This window comes from Saimiri boliviensis, chromosome 17 (genome assembly GCF_048565385.1).
Source record: "Saimiri boliviensis isolate mSaiBol1 chromosome 17, mSaiBol1.pri, whole genome shotgun sequence".
Taxonomy (NCBI): domain Eukaryota; kingdom Metazoa; phylum Chordata; class Mammalia; order Primates; family Cebidae; genus Saimiri; species Saimiri boliviensis.
In genome coordinates, this window is record NC_133465.1 from 54,980,851 (window position 1) to 54,999,268 (window position 18,418).

At 38.4% G+C, this 18,418-nt stretch overlaps 1 protein-coding gene across 3 annotated transcripts in view; it reads right to left on the bottom strand.

The window, feature by feature from the left end:
- Window positions 1–18,418, bottom strand: part of SMURF2 (SMAD specific E3 ubiquitin protein ligase 2) — a 125,011-nt gene that overhangs the window by 53,180 nt on the left and 53,413 nt on the right. Inside the window, exons 1-3 of one of the 3 annotated variants that reach the window (XM_074388857.1) lie at window positions 15,235–15,381; window positions 11,483–11,521; window positions 3,460–3,568 (exon numbers count right to left, since the gene is read on the bottom strand). In XM_074388857.1, coding sequence (XP_074244958.1) covers window positions 3,460–3,568; window positions 11,483–11,521; window positions 15,235–15,253 — 167 coding nt within the window. In that variant the 5' untranslated portion in view covers window positions 15,254–15,381. Of the gene's footprint in view, window positions 1–3,459; window positions 3,569–11,482; window positions 11,522–15,234; window positions 15,382–18,418 lie in introns of those variants that run through there. The other 2 variants (XM_039476855.2, XM_039476856.2) reach the window with 2 other exon arrangements.

Here is an 18,418-nt window from a genome sequence, read left to right on the forward strand (position 1 = left end):
TCCAGCCTGGGCAACAAGAGCAAAACTCCGTCTCAAAAAAAAAAAAAAAAAGAAATTTCCGGTGGAAAACAAGTCATGAAAGATCAAAATCAGGATGCCATCAGCAATATTCTCAACCTACACTGTCCAAAATGCTACCCACCAACCACAAGGGACCCTTGAGTACTTCAAATGCGGCTAGTCCAAACTGAGGCAAGCTGCAGAATAAAGCAGTGATTTTTTTTTTTCTTGACATAAAATGAGAAAACCACTGATTTTTCAAAGACATAGTAAAGATGTATATATACCACATACATAAGTAGCTCAAATATTTTTATGCTGACATGTTGAAAATATTTTTGATATATTGAATTAAATAAAATACATTATTATGCTTAATTTTAAAAAACAGGGTCTCGCTATGTTGCCCAATGTGGTCTCAAACTCCTGGCCTCAAGCTGTACCCCCACCTCAGTCTCCTGAGTAGCTGGATTACAGGTGTAATCTACCATGCCCAGTTTATTGTGCTTAATGTCATCTGTTTCTTCTTACTTATCTTAATGTGGATATTAGGAAGTTTAAAATTACAGATAAGCTTCTATTTGTGGCTTACATTATATTTCTACTCAATAGTACTATTCCAAACCTAGAAGATAATGAAGCAATGTATTCAACATTTTGAGGTAAAGTGATATTTTACCTAGAAGTCTATACTCAAACCATATCAACAGATAAGAAGTCAAAATATATTTTCTGATAAGCTCTCAACTTTCTTTCCATCTTTGTGCTATTTCTCAAAATGACAATGGAAGATAGAGTACACCAAAACAGGAGCATAAACAAAACAAAAAAAAATAGGAAGTCACTAAACCTAGAAGAGACAAAGGAAACTGCCAACACACCAATAAAGGCAAGTCTCAGGGCAACTGCAAAGCAGTTCTTAGAGAACCATCACACCAGACTGGAGAAAGAGAACAGACTCCCAGGAGGGGCATATCCAAAAAGAAACAAAGTCAATGGAATACTGACAGAACTGAATATATGGAGAAAAGACCTTTAGTTCTGTAGGAGTTTGAGGATTATGACATATAATTTCTCACTTCTATCTATGAGAGAAACAGAAAACTAAACAAATGGGAAAAGTAGCTACTAACTTCAGAAAAAAACAAAAGCAATCAAGAAAGAAAATATAATTCTTGTACCCATGTGACACAACTATGGATATTTACATAATAATGTAAACATTTAACAATGGTTTAGCCAAAAAGGTTCATATAATTATATTGAAGACTAAAGAAAAGAAGGGGCTTGTGAGTGTCATGGGAATGGGGATGACGAATACCAGTTTTAAAAGCTGAACCATTAGGCCAGACATCACAGCCCACGCCTGTAACCCAGTTACTTTGAAAGGTGGAGGAGGGAGAATTGCTTGAGCCCAGGAATTCAAGACCAGTCTGGGCAACATAGCAAGATCCCATCTCTACAAAAAATTACCAAAAAAAAAAAAAAAATTAGCCGGGCGCAGTGGCTCAAGCCTGTAATCCCAGCACTTTGGGAGGCCGAGGCGGGTGGATCACGAGGTCAAGAGATCGAGACCAGCCTGGTCAACATGGTGAAACCCCGTCTCTACTAAAAATACAAAAAATTAGCTGGGCATGGTGGCGCGTGCCTGTAATCCCAGCTACTCAGGAGGCTGAGGCAGGAGAATTGCCTGAACCCAGGAGGCGGAGGTTGCGGTGAGCCGAGATCGTGCCATTGCACTCCAGCCTGGGTTAACAAGAGCGAAACTCCATCTCAAAAAAAAAAAAAAAAAAAAAAAAAAAAATTAGCTGGGCATGGTGGTATGCACCTGTAGTTTCACCCACTCGGGAGGATGAGGCAGGAGGATCAGTTGAGTCCAGGAGTTTGAGGCTGCAGTGAGCTATGATTATGCCACTGCACTCCAGCCTGAGCAACAGAGTCAGTGTCTCTAATTTTAAAAGAATTCTTATTTTATTTTTTTAAAGAATTTTTTTTTTTTTTTTTGAGACGGAGTTTCACTCTTTTTACCCAGGCTGGAGTGCAATGGCGCGATCTCGGCTCACCACAACCTCCGCCTCCTGGGTTCAGGCAATTCTCCTGCCTCAGCCTCCTGAGTAGCTGCGATTACAGGCACGTGCCACCATGCCCAGCTAATTTTTTTTTTTTTTTTTTTTTGAGACGGAGTTCCGCTCTTGTTACCCAGGCTGGAGTGCAATGGCGCGATCTCGGCTCACCGCAACCTCCGCCTCCTGGATTCAGGCAATTCTCCTGCCTCAGCCTCCTGAGTAGCTGGGATTACAGGCACGCGCCACCATGCCCAGCTAATTTTTTGTATTTTTAGTAGAGACGGGGTTTCACCATGTTCACCAGGATGGTCTCGATCTCTCGACCTCGTGATCCACCCGCCTCGGCCTCCCAAAGTGCTGGGATTACAGGCTTGAGCCACCGCGCCCGGCCTAAGAATTTTTAATAATAAAAAAAAATAAAGCTGAATCATCTTCTAGGTAGGAAACTCAAAAATACCTAAGACTAGGCTGGGCATGGTGGCTCACGTCTGTAATCCCAGCATTTTGAGAGGCCAAGGCAGGTGGATCATTTGAGGTCAGGAGTTTTAGACCAGCCTGACCAACATGGTGAAATCCCATCTCTACTAAAAATACAAAAATTAGGTGGGTGTGTTGGGGGTGGGGGGCACCTGCAGTCCCAGCTACTCGGGAGGCTGAGGCAGGAGAACTGCTTGAACCCAGGAGGCAGAGATTACAGTGAGCCGAGATGGTGCCACTGCACTCCAGCCTAGATGACAGAGCAAGACTCTGCCAAAAAAAAAAAAAAAAAAAAAAAAAAAAAAAAAAAAATTACCTAAAACCAAAAAAAGAAAACTGTGATGCTATAAAAGAAGAAACATATCTAGAAACAGATGAAAACACCAGAATAAACAGCGAAAGTCATTAAGGCAGTTACCTTGAGGATAGAAATCAAGAATGAGAATGGAGCAGGGAACTTGCTGTTTTCCATTAAAAGCCTATATTTTATAGTATCATTTGCCTTTTTAAAAAGATGCATATACTCCTATAATTAAAATAAAATTTAAAAGAAAGAAACCATCTACATAAAGGCAAAAAGAATGCCTATTCAGTGCAACTCAAATTCTGACTTCTGGTGTTATAACTGGTCTAAAGTGGTAAATCAATACCTTTACTTAATTAAAAAAAGTGGCAGGGGGACTGCTCTATTGTGAGCCAGTTTCATTATGGTCTTCACAGAATTTTAGGGGTATCTTATCTTTCAAAACCTGTCCATAAGCCAAAGTACATTTCCACTGGGCTTTTCTTTACCCTTTTTGTGAAGATCAAATCATACCACAGAAGAAACTCAGATCATTTTCCATGATTCTTTTCAAAGACTGTATCAAGTGATATTAATTATTTGTTTCACTTCAAACTAATCGTTTAAACCTACAGGTCATAATGCTGATTCCACTTTGGATCGAGTGTATTCTTCACAGTATCTGTAGAATGGCACTGCCCAGATCCATCAACCACCACCTTAGCAAATGGATCAGGAAGTCCTGTGAAAAAATGTTTTTTAAAATTAATAATCTGACATGTAAGACAGAAGATTAATTATACAAACATTCCATTTGCTACAAAAGATTATTCCATTCTTTTTAAAAAGTTTAACATTTAGCTATAAATTATCCATTTTTAAAAAAAAAAGACTAAAGTTACTTCTATATTAAATACCAAAACTGTATTTTTTCTCTTTTCCGTCTCAAAATATTCCCAGTTTAAACTACCTAAGTCTAGAGGTTACCTCATAATGTGGAAGTTTTTATAGGCTGTTACCAGCCCTTTGACCCCAGAAAAGAGAATTATTCTTATAACCATTTATGGCTTTTTCTTTCCAAATGTCTCCCTCAGTAGCACACTTAAAGAAAGAGCTTATTAAAGGATTTTATACAGAAACACAGGCTATAGAGAAATCAAATTAGCAAATGAGTTTTGCTGAATAACTACCAGGAAAAATGATACTGAAATAAAAGATAAAACATTCTGCCTTAAAAGAGCTTACTATCTAATTGGAATAATAAAAATATTACACATGGAAAAAAACAAAACCAAAAATACCTCAGAATAAACAAGTGCTTAGTGATACTGATTATAACGCAAACACTTACATGACTATGCTAGGTACTATTCTAAATACTTTACATTCATCCTTAATCCTTACAATAACCCTATGAGGTAGATACTGTTATTATTATCCCTATTTTACTGATGAGGAAACTAAGGCACAAGGTGGGCAATTAACTAGCCCAAGGTCACTAAAGTGTAGATTCTAAACCCATGTCTGGCTCTCGACTTCCATGCTCTTAACCACTATACTGTATTTTACCTCTCATTTACTATGTGGTTCAACAGTGAGTACAAGTAAGAGCTCAGAAAAACAGGAAAACAGCCAGGCATGGTGGCTCATGCCTGTCATCCCAGCAATTTGGGAAGCTGAGGTGGGCAGATCACCTGAGGTCGGGAGTACAAGACCAGCCTGACAACATGGAGAAACCCTATCTCTACTAAAAATGTAAAACAAGCTGGGTTTGGTGGTGTATGGCTGTAATCTCAGCTACTTGGGAGGCTGAGGCAGGAGAATTGCTTGAACCTGGGAGGCAGAGTTTGCAATGACCTGAGATTGAGCCATTGCACTCCAGCCTGGGCAACAAGAGTAAAACTCCAACTCAGAAAAAAAGAAAAGAAAAGAAAAGAAAGAAAAACAGGAGAACAGGTTGAACTATAAAGAAAGGGGTGGCCGGGCCCGGTTGCTCAAGCCTGTAATCCCAGCACTTTGGGAGGCCGAGGCGGGTGGATCACGAGGTCAAGAGATCGAGACCATCCTGGTCAACATGGTGAAACCCCGTCTCTACTAAAAAATACAAAAAATTAGCTGGGCATGGTGGCACGTGCCTGTAATCTCAGCTACTCGGGAGGCTGAGGCAGGAGAATTGCCTGAACCCAGGAGGCGGAGGTTGCGGTGAGCCGAGATTGCGCCATTGCACTCCAGCCTGGGTAACAAGAGTGAAACTCCGTTTCAAAAAGAAAAAAAAAGAAAGAAAGGGCTTTGATGGGGGCAGGACTCATCTGGGCTTTAAAGCAGGGGTCTCCAACCACTGGGCCACAGGCTGGTACAGATTGTTGGCCTGTAACAACCGGGTCACACAGCAGGAGGTGAGGAGCAGGAGAGGGAGAAGAACAGCCCTATGGCCGGAGCTCCGCCTTCTGTAAGATCAACAGTGGCATCAAAGGCTTATAGGAGCTCAAACCCTATCCATGCAAGAGATCTAGGTTGTGTGCTCCTTACAAGAATCTAATGCCTGATGATCTGAGATGTAACAGTTTCATCCCAACACATCCTCTGCTTCCCACATCCTTGGAAAAGTTGTCTTGCATGCAACAAATCCCTGTACCAAAATGGTTGGGTACTGCTGCCTTAAAGGATATACAGAAGGAGGACTTTCCCAGCAATAGGAAGAGTGCCAAGAACGGTACAACAATATAGTATTTAAAAGACTCTGAAGAGTCTAACCAAAGAGATTGTGCTAAGGTGTAAAAGTAAATACTGTTGGAAATATGACTGATCCAGTAACAGAGGCTTAACAGTCAGACAAAAGCGCTTGGACCAATTGAGATAGAGAACAGGGAGCCATTTCAGGTTCTTGAGTGTGGCTGTAACTACAGTTATATTTTTCTGTCAGTAGTATTCAGGGCCCACTAGGAGAAAGACTAGAGGCAGACCACATAAGAAGCTGTTGTAACAATCCAACAGTAGGATGAAAAGACCCTGAATGAGGGAAGGCACGTGGAAAGGGAAAGGAAACAACAATTCAGAGAGCTATTCTGAAAGATTCAATACAAATTTATAAGAAACTTGTATCAAAGATGACAATACAGTTTTTGGCCCAAAGTAATAATGAAAATGATTCTTCTGACAAAAATTTGAAAGGGGGAACTAAAAATGTTAGAGAGACAAAAATGACACTTCACATGTTAGACATTTTGGGACAGAGTAGTTTTCCTGTGGACAGCTGAAAATACTGGAAGTGGTGGTGACTGGAGAAATTTTGCATGTTGGTATCAACGCTAACTTTTTTCAAGTTAAGATACTAATTTGCCAGGTTTCAAGGACAGACAAATCACCTATCAGTTCCCCAATTTTATAATTCTGTGATCGATCACCTTCAAATAATAAAGGGAGACCAAAACTTAAGGATTAAGTTTCAAAGAAACTTGGGAAGTTAGGGTATTCAATCTATTTGACTCCATTATTCTTGAAGCTAAGTGCTATGCACAGTATTTCAATAATACCTATTTATAAATTCAATGGAAAAATATTTTTATCTCCATCCTCAATACATGAAGTATTTCCTCCTGGGAAAGAATTCACTCTATCTTGTTATTTTCACCCTACTATTTAAATAAACACACAAATGTATGTTTATAAGCAAAAACAAAAAAACACATTTCTAAACTATCCCTTTGGGTATTACTAAACTAGTTGAATATTCAACTATTAAACTAGTTGAATTAAGTATTTCTGCTAGTTTCTTGCTTTTTAAAAAAATAAAAAGAATTAAGGATTGGCCAGGCAGAGTGGCTCACATCTGTAATCCCAGCACCTTGGGAGGCTGAGGTGAAAGGATCACTTGAGCCGACGAGTTTGAGATAAGCCTGGGCAATATAGTAAGACTCCACTTCTGCCAAAAAATTTAAAAGTGAGCCAAGCGTGGTGCCGTATGTCTGTAGTCTCAACTACTCAGGAGCCTGAGGGAGGAGGATCACTTGAGCCTGGGAGGCTGAGGCTACAGTAAGCCAAGATCACGCCACTACACTCCAACCTGGTTGACAGAGTAAGACCCTATCTCAGGAGATTAAAAAAATAAGGATTAAGAAAAACATCTGGCAAAAGACTAATATCCAGAATCTACCAAGTACTCCAATCTACAAGAAAAAAACAAGCAATCCCATCAAAAAGTGGGTTAAAGACATGAATAGACAACTCTCAAAAGAAGATATACCAACAAGACAGGCCAACAAGCATATGGAAAAATGCTCAACATCACTGAATATCAGGGAAATACAAATCAAAACTACAATGCAATGCTACCTCACTCCTGCAAGAATGGCCATAATCAAAAAATAAAAAATAACAGATGTTGGCATGGATGCAGTGAAAACAGAACACTTTTACATTGCTGGTGGTAATGTAAACTAGTACAACCACTACGGAAAACAGTGTGGAGATTCCTTAAAGAACTAAAAGTAGATCTACCATTTGATCCAGCAATCCCACTTCTAGGTATCTACCCAGAGGAAAAGAAATCATTATATGAAAAAGATATTTGTATATTCATGCTTACAGCAGCACAATTTGCAACTGCAAAAATATTGAACCAGCCCAAATACCTATCGATGAGTGGATAAAGAAAATGTGATATATATAAATACAGGTGCACACACACACACACACCCCCCTACACATACATGTATACACCATGGAATATTACTCAGCCATAAAAAGAAATGAATAATGGCATTTGCAGCAACCTGGATAAAACTAGACTCTTAGCCTAATCTAAGCGAAGTAACTCAAGAATGGAAAACCTAACGTCATATGTTCTTACCTGTGGGAGTTAAGATATGAGGATGCAAAGGCATAAGAATGATACACTGGACTTCGGGGACTCGGCGGGAAGGGTGGGGAGTGGAGAGGGATAAAAGACTACACACACTGGGTACAGTGTACAATGCTCGGGTGATAGGTCCACCAAAATCTCAGAAATCACCACTCAAGTACTTATTCATGTAATCAAACACCAGCTGTCCCCCAGAAACCCACAGAAATTTTAAAAAATAAAAGGAAAACAACTTTTTCCATACAAAATACGACTTTCAGATCCTGAATTAAGTAGGAAAGTCACAGTCTTTTGTTTCCTTTATGTTAATAACACAATAAACAAAAAAACAAGTTAAATACCTTAATGAAAAAATACATAGGTTTCAACCTAACTTGATTATATTATTCTACAAAAAATTAACTTGAAAGCCAAGTTACTCCAATATGGTCAAAAGCTATCAGGTTTTCTGAAGTTAGTGAGTGGTAAATACAAAGTGGCTAGAGAACTTTCTGCATTTTAAAAAAATTCTTGGCCAGGTGCCATGAATCACGCTGTAATCCCAGCACTTTGGTAGGCTGAGGCAGGCCAACCATGATTTCAGGAGATCTAGACCCTCCTGGCTAACACAGTGGAACCCTGTCTGTACTCAAAATACAAAAAATTAGCTGGGCATGCTGGCACGCCTGTAGTCCCAGCTACTTGAGAGGCTGAGGCAGGAGAATCACTTGAAACCGGGAAGGAGAAGTTGCAGTGAGCCGAGATTGCGCCATTGCACTCCAGCCTCAGCATCAGAGCAAGACTCCGTCTCAAAACAACAACAACAACAACAACAACAACAACAACAACAAAACTCAATTCTCCCCCATCATTTCTTAGATATGTAAAATAGCTAAAGCTCAAAACCTTCCTTACTACACAAATGTACTTGAAAAGCTACAAATAATAATAAAATAACACATTTTCAACTCAAAAGCATGTTACCTTCTAAAGAAAACAGCTGTACTTTCAATTGGGCAAAGAAAAAAAAAACATTCAGCTGACTCATATTGGTTCTAAATGACTGCAGTTTGGCCCCCTAAAAACACCTTAATATTACCTTACACATAAATCTTTTTTACAATGTTGCAGAAGAACAAATCTGACACTAATGAAAAAACTCTTAAAAAGATACATATAAAAAACACACATAAAACAGATAATGAAGGCTGGGCGTGGTGGCTCATGCCTGTACTCCCAGCATTTTGGGAGGCCAAGACAGATGGATCACAAGGTCAGGAGTTTGAGACCGGCTTGGCCAACAAGATAAAACTCCATCTCTACAAAAATAAAAATACAAAATTAGCTAAAAATACAAAAATTAGCTGGGTTTGGTGGCACATGTCTGTAATCCCAGCTACTTGGGAGGCTGAGGCAGGAGAACTGCTTGAACCCGGGAGGCAGAGGTTGCAGTGAGCCAAGATGGCGCTACTGCACTCCAGCCTGGGAACACAGCGACACTCCATTTCAAAAAAAAAAAAAAAAAAAAAAAAAAGATAATGAATAAATGGGTATATATGTGATAAAGTTAATGGTAGAATCTAGATTATGGGTCTTTACTATAAAAATTTTTGTCTGTTGTTTTATGTTAGAAATTTTTCCTGCTAAAATTCGGGGGGAAAGGGGAAGTGACTTGTTTTTTAAAGCCAGTAAGCTTGAAAACAGTTCAAAAACATGAGTTAATAAACTTTTCTCAATAAGGAATAAACAGTATTATCTCACATACAAATTATTCTACAAAAGACAACACACAGCAGTGTATTTTCTCCTGTGATGAAAAATATATATCTATTCATCACCTTATAGTCATGCCTCATATTAAAATTTACTTTTCTCATTCAATACAATTAAACTGAATCACAAGCAAAAACTTAACTATATTTTACTATTAATAACTGCACTGATCAATAAACACACTTTCGTTTATATTTAACTGAAGAATTTAGGAACTAGTGTCTCTGAAATTAATGTGGGCATCCCTTAACACGTCAAAATCAAAAATCTCTCTAAGTACACATGTAAATCTACCACGGCATGGACGTGGGATCTTGGCCAGTGTGAACCTGGGGAGTAACTTCCATCCCTGGCTAATTCTCCTCTTACCGCTGAAGGATTAGCTTTCCTGTTTCCCTTTCCAGGCCATCAAGGGTCTCCCATTCTGAGTTTTAAAGATAATCACACAGTTTCCCCTAGTCTTCTTGTCGCTAAAGCAAGTTCACACTCTCAACATTTTTATCAATTTTTACTGCTTACACCAATGAAACTTACAATTTAAGGAGAATTTACTTACAATTTAAGGACAAAGATCATATAAAGGATAACAATCAGCTCTCAAAGGTTCATAAAACATTAAAATATTATTCCTCTAGATTTCTTAGGAAAACTGAGATAAGAATATCTGGATATTTTATTAGAAGAAGCTGTGTCTTGGGACTGCAGAGGAAGGAAATTTGAAAAGGAAAGCTGGAAGACAAAACTGAAGATTTTATCTTCAAAACCAGAGCAGATGTCTCGGAGGGTAGAGAAGCAGCTGTAAGAGTGCTCCTCTTACTTCCCTCCCGTTTCTCCTTGTCCAACTCTATTTGCCACTTTGCAGTCCCACTAGGATAAATCCTACCTTAGATCAACCTTAAAAAAGGCAAAAAAAAAAAAAAAAAAAAAGAGATAAAGACAAAAAAAAAGTACACCTCAGTTAGTATCAACAGAGATGAGGTAGGAAACGAGCAGCAGCCTGGGAGAGACAACAGTAATTGGCAGCAACAGGGAGAGATGGGGAGTTGTGTGGCTACCGGGATCTTCTACTGTGACAAGCTTCTGGGGAGAAGACACATGGTACATAAATTTAAACTGCTTATAATTTTCTTCCTATGTTCCAAATTATCCTATTTCCTTTCCCATATAAGCAGAAAGATAACCATAAACATCTATATCATTTTATAAGATGTTATTTTATAAACTTTAATTCAGGTTCTGCTCTAGAAAAACTCAAAATAATATTTCAAGTGGAATGAATTAAGCATAGTTTTAAATTGTATTGGCCAGGCACGGTGGCTCACAACTGTAATTCCAGCACTTTGGGAGGCTGAGGTAGAAGGATCACTTGAAGCCAGGAGTTTGTGACCAGCCTGGGCAACAAAGCAAGACCCTGTTCCCTACGAAGAATAGTAAATAAATAAGTAAATTAGCTGGGTGTGGTAAAGTGGGTACGTTTCAATTCCCTCTCACACAACTTAGTCCTAAGTAAAGCCAGGAAAAAAATCACCACAGAATAGTAAATATACTGCACATTTGGGAACCAAACATCTGCTTTGGAATCTGAGACGTAAGAGCAGCTAGGATCAAATGTGGCAGAGATTGCTTTCCTACACTCTGGAAATTCCAAGCAGGCTCAATGACTTTTCTACCTTCCTATGAATCCTGACTGAGTAAAGTTTTCCTACGAAATTTTCAAAAGGAAAAAAGTGTTCACAAAATATTATCTTAAACCTCTTCTAGAATTCTAGTAGTAAGCACACCTTCAATATACACTACACTTTTGCATCTACATACCTGCATACACGTATTCTCATAAATATGTGGGAGCGATGAATAAAAGGAAAGGGTAAAAAGCACAAAATATTCTTTAAAAAAAAATGTGATGCCAAATGGCTCTGAACCAAAACATTCATAAATTAACACTGACTATATTTCTGAATAGAGTAACTCTTAGACAATTCTGAAAATGCTATTCCCAAAGATCTACACAAACTATACAAGATTTAAAGTTAATTTACTTACGGAAAAAATCCTTTTTCACCAGGTTTTTTGCACAGAGTACTGCAAAAAAAAAAAAAAAAAAAAAAAAAAAAAGTGGGAAAAATTAAAATAAAATGTTGAATGTATTGTTACATTTTAAAACACTGAAAACAGCAGTGAATAATTAAACCCTAAGGATAGCAAGGTATGAAACACGATCACAAACTTTCAAATGAGCAAACAAAAGACAGTCGAATCACCAGTTGCAACTTTAGCAATGATCACCAGTAATAGCTGACAGCAGGAAAGTTTATAAATCTGATATTTCAACAATAAGATAGAAATTCAATCCCTATCTTTCATCTTCTATTCTCTGAGAAACCTAGTGGCAATGGGGAAAAACAATTCAAAGAAAAAGATATGTAAAGTCATGTTGTTATATCTATTTTAAGTATAAAATAATTTTATACTGAAGACAATCATAACTAATCTAAAGCGTTCCTGATATAGATGAGTTTTTTGTTTTGTTTTTTGTTTGTTTTTTAACATTCTGTTCTCAATCTAAATGCCACAGAAACTTCACAGGAGAGATCAAATTACCTAAATCGTCAGTTCAACGGCAAGATATGTCCACTATATCTTTCAAGAATTTAAAGTTTATATACTGAAACTAGATATCCCAAATCCACCTTTTCCAAGTTACTATGCATTAAATTACTTACGTGGACAAATGCACGACCTTGTGAATATACTAAAAAATACTGAATTGCCCACTTCAAAAAGGATACATTTTATAATATATGAATTACATATCAATTTTTAAATTACTGCTTACAGGTCCAGCACAGTGGCTCATGCCTGTAATCCCAGCACTTTGGGAGACCAAGCCGGGTGGATCACTTGAGGTTAGGAGTTTGAGACCAGCCTGGCTAACATGGTGAAACCGTTTCTACTAAAAATACAAAAATTAGCTGGGTGTGGTGGTGCATGCCTGTAATTCCAGCTACTCAGGAGGCTGAGGCATTAGAATCACTTGAATCTGGGAGGTGGAGGTTGCAACAAGCTGAGATTGCACCACTGCACTCCAGCATGGGCAACAGAGCAAGACTCTGTCATTAATTAGTTAATTAATTAATCTGCTTATAGAGTCATAAATTTAAAACTTCTTTAACTCAAACTTGATACAAGAGAAAGAAAAACGCCAATTTTCATATATGTAAATTTTAATTTATAAAGTATCTATGAATGTTGTATTTGGTATTTTTATGTACTTCTGCTCATAGTTTAAATGAATTACAGTTATTGGAAGTTTAGTGTATAAAAGCTCATTTTACATAAACCTGGGAATGAGTCTAAATAAATATAACTAATCACTCTAAGGGTTCATATAAAAAACTCTTTTGAAGACAGATGCCATCAGTAAATAAATAAAATTATTAAGTAAGCACAAGATACTGATATACTATGCAGAGCTGCTTAGGCCACGTCTAGAGTTTTGTTTTTAAAAACATAAAAACTCAATCGATCATGAAAACCAGGGCCATAACTAAGAATATTAAATCATGGCTGGCCGCTGCGGCTCACGCCTGTAATCCCAGCACTTTGGGAGGCTGAGGCAGGTGGATCACAAGGTCAAGAGATCGAGACCATCCTGGCCAACATGGTGAAACCCTGTCTCTACTAAAAAATACAAAAATTAGCTGGGTGTGGTGGCGCATGCCTGTAGTCCCAGCTACTTGTGAGGCTCAGGCAGGAGAACTGCTTGAATCCAGCAGGTGGAGACTGCAGTGAGCTGAGATCCTGCCACTGCATGCCAGCCTGGGGCCTGGCAACAGAGCCAGACTCTGTTTCAAAAAAAAAAGAAAAACAAAAGAATACCAAATCACAAACTGGATTTAGAAGAACTCCTCCTCAAACTTTTGTCATAATATAAACTGAATAGAATATTCAGGATCAATACATATGTAACACACACAAAAATCTAAGTTATAATCTTCAGTTTTAATGAAGATTATAATAATATAAACTGAATTAATATAAACTGAATAGAATATTCAGGATCAATACATATGTAACACACACAAAAATCTAAATTATAATCTTCAGTTTTAATGAAGTAATGATTTTTTTTAAACAAACCACTATGCATTTCACTATCATGAAGTGAAATGATTTCACATCCAACTTCAGAGAAATAGAAAACATGAGATCTCCTCCAACTCAATGCCACCAAACCTACATATTCATTCTTTTTTTCCTTCCTTCCACTGACAACGTCTACTCCCCTCTCTAAGACTATCCTCTATTTCATATCTAAACCACCATGTTCTTGGGGATCTTCACCGTCATTATACATATTCTCCATCTTGTCCCCTTTTCTAACCACCTTGTCAGCATTTAAACATAATCAAGTCTTACCCAAGCCTCCCTTCAGCCATCATCTACCTCTCATACTAAAACTTCTTCAAAGAGCTGCTTACACACTTTTTGACTCCACTTCTTTACCTCCCACTAGTGCCTTGACCCACTACAATCTGCTTCCTCCCTCACCACTGCCTCTGAACTGCTGCTACAAAGCCCTGGAGATGTAATCACCAAGTCCATCCAATGGACACTTTTCATTCTTTACAGCACTTGACCCCCTCATGGGCATTTGCCACTGTTGACGACGCCCTCTCCTAGAACCCCTCTCTTCCAGTTCTGTTTAACACCACATTCGCCTGTTTCTATACAGGGCATAAAACTCATTCTAAGTCTTCTTTGCCAGGTCTTGCTATGCTATAAAACTTGAAGTTCTTCAGAGTTTTGCCCTAGGTTCTCTTATTTTACTCTGTAACCTGAGGATCACAGTGTCCATTTTTGTAAACCTTGCAATTAAATGTAAACTGTTACATATATGTTTATTTTCTGGAGAGAGAATTCACATTTTTCCTGGGAAAGAGTTCATAGCTTAACAGACTGACAGAACATTTCCTCTCTCTCAAAAAATAAAACCCGAAGAGCCACTTTTTCATATATTCTCTCTGGTCTTTACCATTTACTCTGTGGTTATGATGATACCTAAATTCATAAAACCCAATCCCTAGTTCTCTCCTGAACTCCAGGTCCACAAACCAAATATGCATTCCCCCCGCAAAGTCACAACTTCCCTCTCCTCCGCAAACCCACTCCTCCCTGCAGTTGACTTTCTTTTCAATAAATAGCCTTCCTTTCCACTCCACTACCCAACTCAGAAATCTCCATAGCAACCTTCACTGTCCTTCTTCCTCTCAACATCCTGGCAATTACAATTCTCAGCAATTCTATCTCTGAAATATCCCTCATTTGTCCACCATCTACTATATAGGTTATTAGAACAGTCCCCTGCCTCAGAAGCCTCACTTCCCTCCAGTTCACGTTGGACCTGAAGTGATCTAAAAATCTAATTATTTCCATCCATTTCCCCTTCTAAATTCCTTAAAACATTCCAAAAGTCTTCTGGTCCTAACTTATATTGGCTTCAATGCCCTTCAAGCCCTGGCTCCTGCTCACCTCTCTGACCTCATCTTTCATCACCACAGCCCCCTGCCAGGCCCTTAAGTCTAAGATCCAGCCGTACTACCCTTCACTTTCTCACCTGTACATCTCTCACCCTCAGCCTTCATGTGCCATTCTCTCTGCCTGAAACATTCTTCCTAGGCTTCTTCTACTCATCTCTGGGTCTCAAAAGGGAAGGATACCTTTTAGAATATGTGTCTCTCAAGCCTTCCCCACTTGTACTTTCAAAGAAACTCATATTTATCATAAATACTTACTATATTTTATTGTTCTCATTTAAGCTTGGAATGTTGCTTATAACCGTGGAGGTGGTAAGCTCCAGCATGAATCATGCCTGCCTCATCTCTTCATATCGCCTGCACCAAGCACACATTGCACCTGGTACGTGGTAAGTACTCAATAAATACCTGTTGAGTGAATGAAATAGACTCTAAAATAATCTAACTTCACTAAAAAGAGAGCTTTTTATACTATATAACAATGACCAATCCTCATATAATCATAATTTTGACTTTAAAAATCTTATTTTAAGCCAGACGGCTCCTGCCTGCACTTTTGGAGGCTGAGGCTGGTAATCACTTGAGGCCAGGAGCTAGAGACCAGCCTGGGCAACATGGCAAAACCCCATCTCTCCTAAAAATAAAAAAAAATTTTTAAATTAAAATTAGCCAGGTGTGGTGGTGCATACATGTAGTCTCAGCTACTTAGGAGGCTGAAGCATGAGAATCACTTGAGCCTGGGAGGCAGACGTTGCAGTGAGCTGAGATGGCACCACTGCACTCCAGCCTGGGCGACGGAGTAAGACATTGTCCCCATCACACCGCTAAAAAAAATATTTTTGTCATTTCTCTTTAAACATACTTATTCAGTCATGTTTAACACATTCTTTTTTAAAAAAAATCACAAAATGTGTAATATTCAGTTTCAAAGAACAACTGAAAAATCAAAAGAACAAAGAACTTTAAAATCAGGTTCAAAGTTTATGAAGAGAAATTGAATTTCAGTAATCAAGAGATTAAGAAAAATGGCATTAGAGTTCTAGAAGAAACAAGATTAACTTCAAACAAAGAAATAATAACAGAATTGGTCAGTTCACTATGCTTCATGCTGGATCTCAGCAGTTCCAGCCAGTTCTTGCCTAAATCACTTTCTGCCCTGGAAGCAAAAACTCTCATTTGTAACTTTTGAAAGGAAGACTATCAAAACATGACCTGAGAACTGGTAATGTTACTTATCTGTAAAAATAAATTATTTTCACACCTTGGAGCCTTTACTGCACTGTTCCTGTTGGGAATGTACCTTGAAGACTGGAACCACAGCTCACTGCTCTTCTCATTCTCTGTTCTAATCACAGAAGATCAGTAAATGCTCAAAGAATCCATGAATTTCAATAAGAAAGACTCCTGATTATGTCACCACAGTAAATCTCAACTAAGGAGGTATGTATCGGAATCCCCTATAGAATGTATATATAATTTTATATTAGAAGAAAATTAATCTATCATTTTTTTATAATAGAAACTATGGAAAGTAGAAGATTAGGAATCACAGGGCTGGCGAGAGAGTGGCAGGGTGGGAGAAGTTACTTTTTTTTTTCTAAACGTTTCTTAAAGAAAATAAGTAAAAATAGGCTGGGCGCAGTGGCTCAGGTCTCTAATCCCACCACTTTGGGAGGCCGAGGCGGGTGGATCATGAGGTCAGGAGATTGAGACCATCCTGGTCAATGTGGTGAAACCCCATATCTACTAAAAAATATAAAAATTAGCTGGGCGGTGATGCATGCCTATAATCTCAGCTACTTGGGAGACTGAGGTAGCAGAATCGCTTAAACCAGGGAGTTGGAGGTTGCAGTGAGCCAAGATCATCGTGCCACTGCATTCCAGTCTGGCAACAGAGCAAGACTCTGTCTCAAAAAAAAAAAAAAAAAGGTAAAAATAATGTTGAGAAAAGCTGGGCAGGAAGAGAATAACAGGAAAGAAATCTTGTTAGGTGGGCAAGGCCAGAAGAAAGGCTAAGGAGTACAGACTTTCTCCTAGACTAGCAGTCCCTTCCCCAACCTTTTTGACACCAGGGCCTGGTTTCATGGAAGACAAGTTTTCCACAGACCAGTGTCAGGGGGATGAGGGTAGGAGGTGGCAAGAGGGTTTTGGGAATGATTCAATCGCACTACATTTATTGTGAATTTTATTTCTCTTATTACATTGTAATATATAACAGAATAACTATACAACTCACCATAATATAGAATCAGTAGGAGCCCTGAGCTTGCTTTCCTATAACTAGACAGTCCCATCTGGGAGTGATGAGAGACAGTGACAGACCATCAGGCTTAGATTCTCCTAAGGGGAGGCAACCTAGATCCCTTGCACGCGCAGTTCACAATAGGGTTAACACTCCTATGAGAATCTAATGCCGCTGCTGAGAGGAGGCAGAGCTAAGGTGGTAATACACTTGGGGAATAGCTGTAAATACAGATGATGCTTCACTGGCTCAGTTCCTGCTGTGTGGCATGTGGCTCAGGGTTGACAACCCCTGTCCTAGACAGCTATCAGTATTTCAATATCTTTAATGTTTAGTAAGCTTATCTACATAGAAATGAAATTATATCTATAGAAAGGCACAAAAATCTGAAGTATTTGAATTAGTTCAATTAATTTTCACTAATTTTTGTGTTAAAACAAAACATTACACTGGACTACAGATATTTAGCAGGCACATGTCAATTTTTATTAATGCTAACTACAAATGTAGCATTACACCACCACAGTACCATGCTACAGAATCCACCAGGGACAATGTGTCAAACAGCCCATATATTTGCACTAGATTAAGTCTGCTTATACTACTTTGATCATGTTACTACCCTTCCTAAATTCCTTCAAAGCATTTCTCATTCTTAAGTCTATACTCCCAGAACCTAGGTTGTTGTAGCTACTGTATTCACCCCTTTTTTAGACAGATGGTTTGAAATGATTAGCAAGGATGATCAAAATAAGCTGACGTCAGCCATATTGGATAAAGCCTCTGTATTTCACATGGATGTAGGTATGATCATCCTGAGATACTTAGGGAGAAAGGAATACTTCTACATCATTCACTCTCTCATTCAACATTTCCTGAGCACTCACTTTGTGCCAAGTGCTATGACAGTTTCTGAAGATACAAATGTAAATAAGACATGGTCCTTTGCTCTCAGAGCTCACAGGTCAAATAATTCAAATATCATGTCATAAATGCCTTTTATTGTTGTTTTCTCAAGATATGTTTTTAAACTTTATGGAAATCTTGTATTTCATTTGAGGCAGCGATTAGAGAAAACCATTTGCAGAAGTGCAGATGGCAATAACTACTACCATTTTCATTTACATCAATAATTTATTTTTCTGGTAGGAGAGGAGTTATCTATATGCAACAAAACAGGTAACACTATCAGAGCAAATC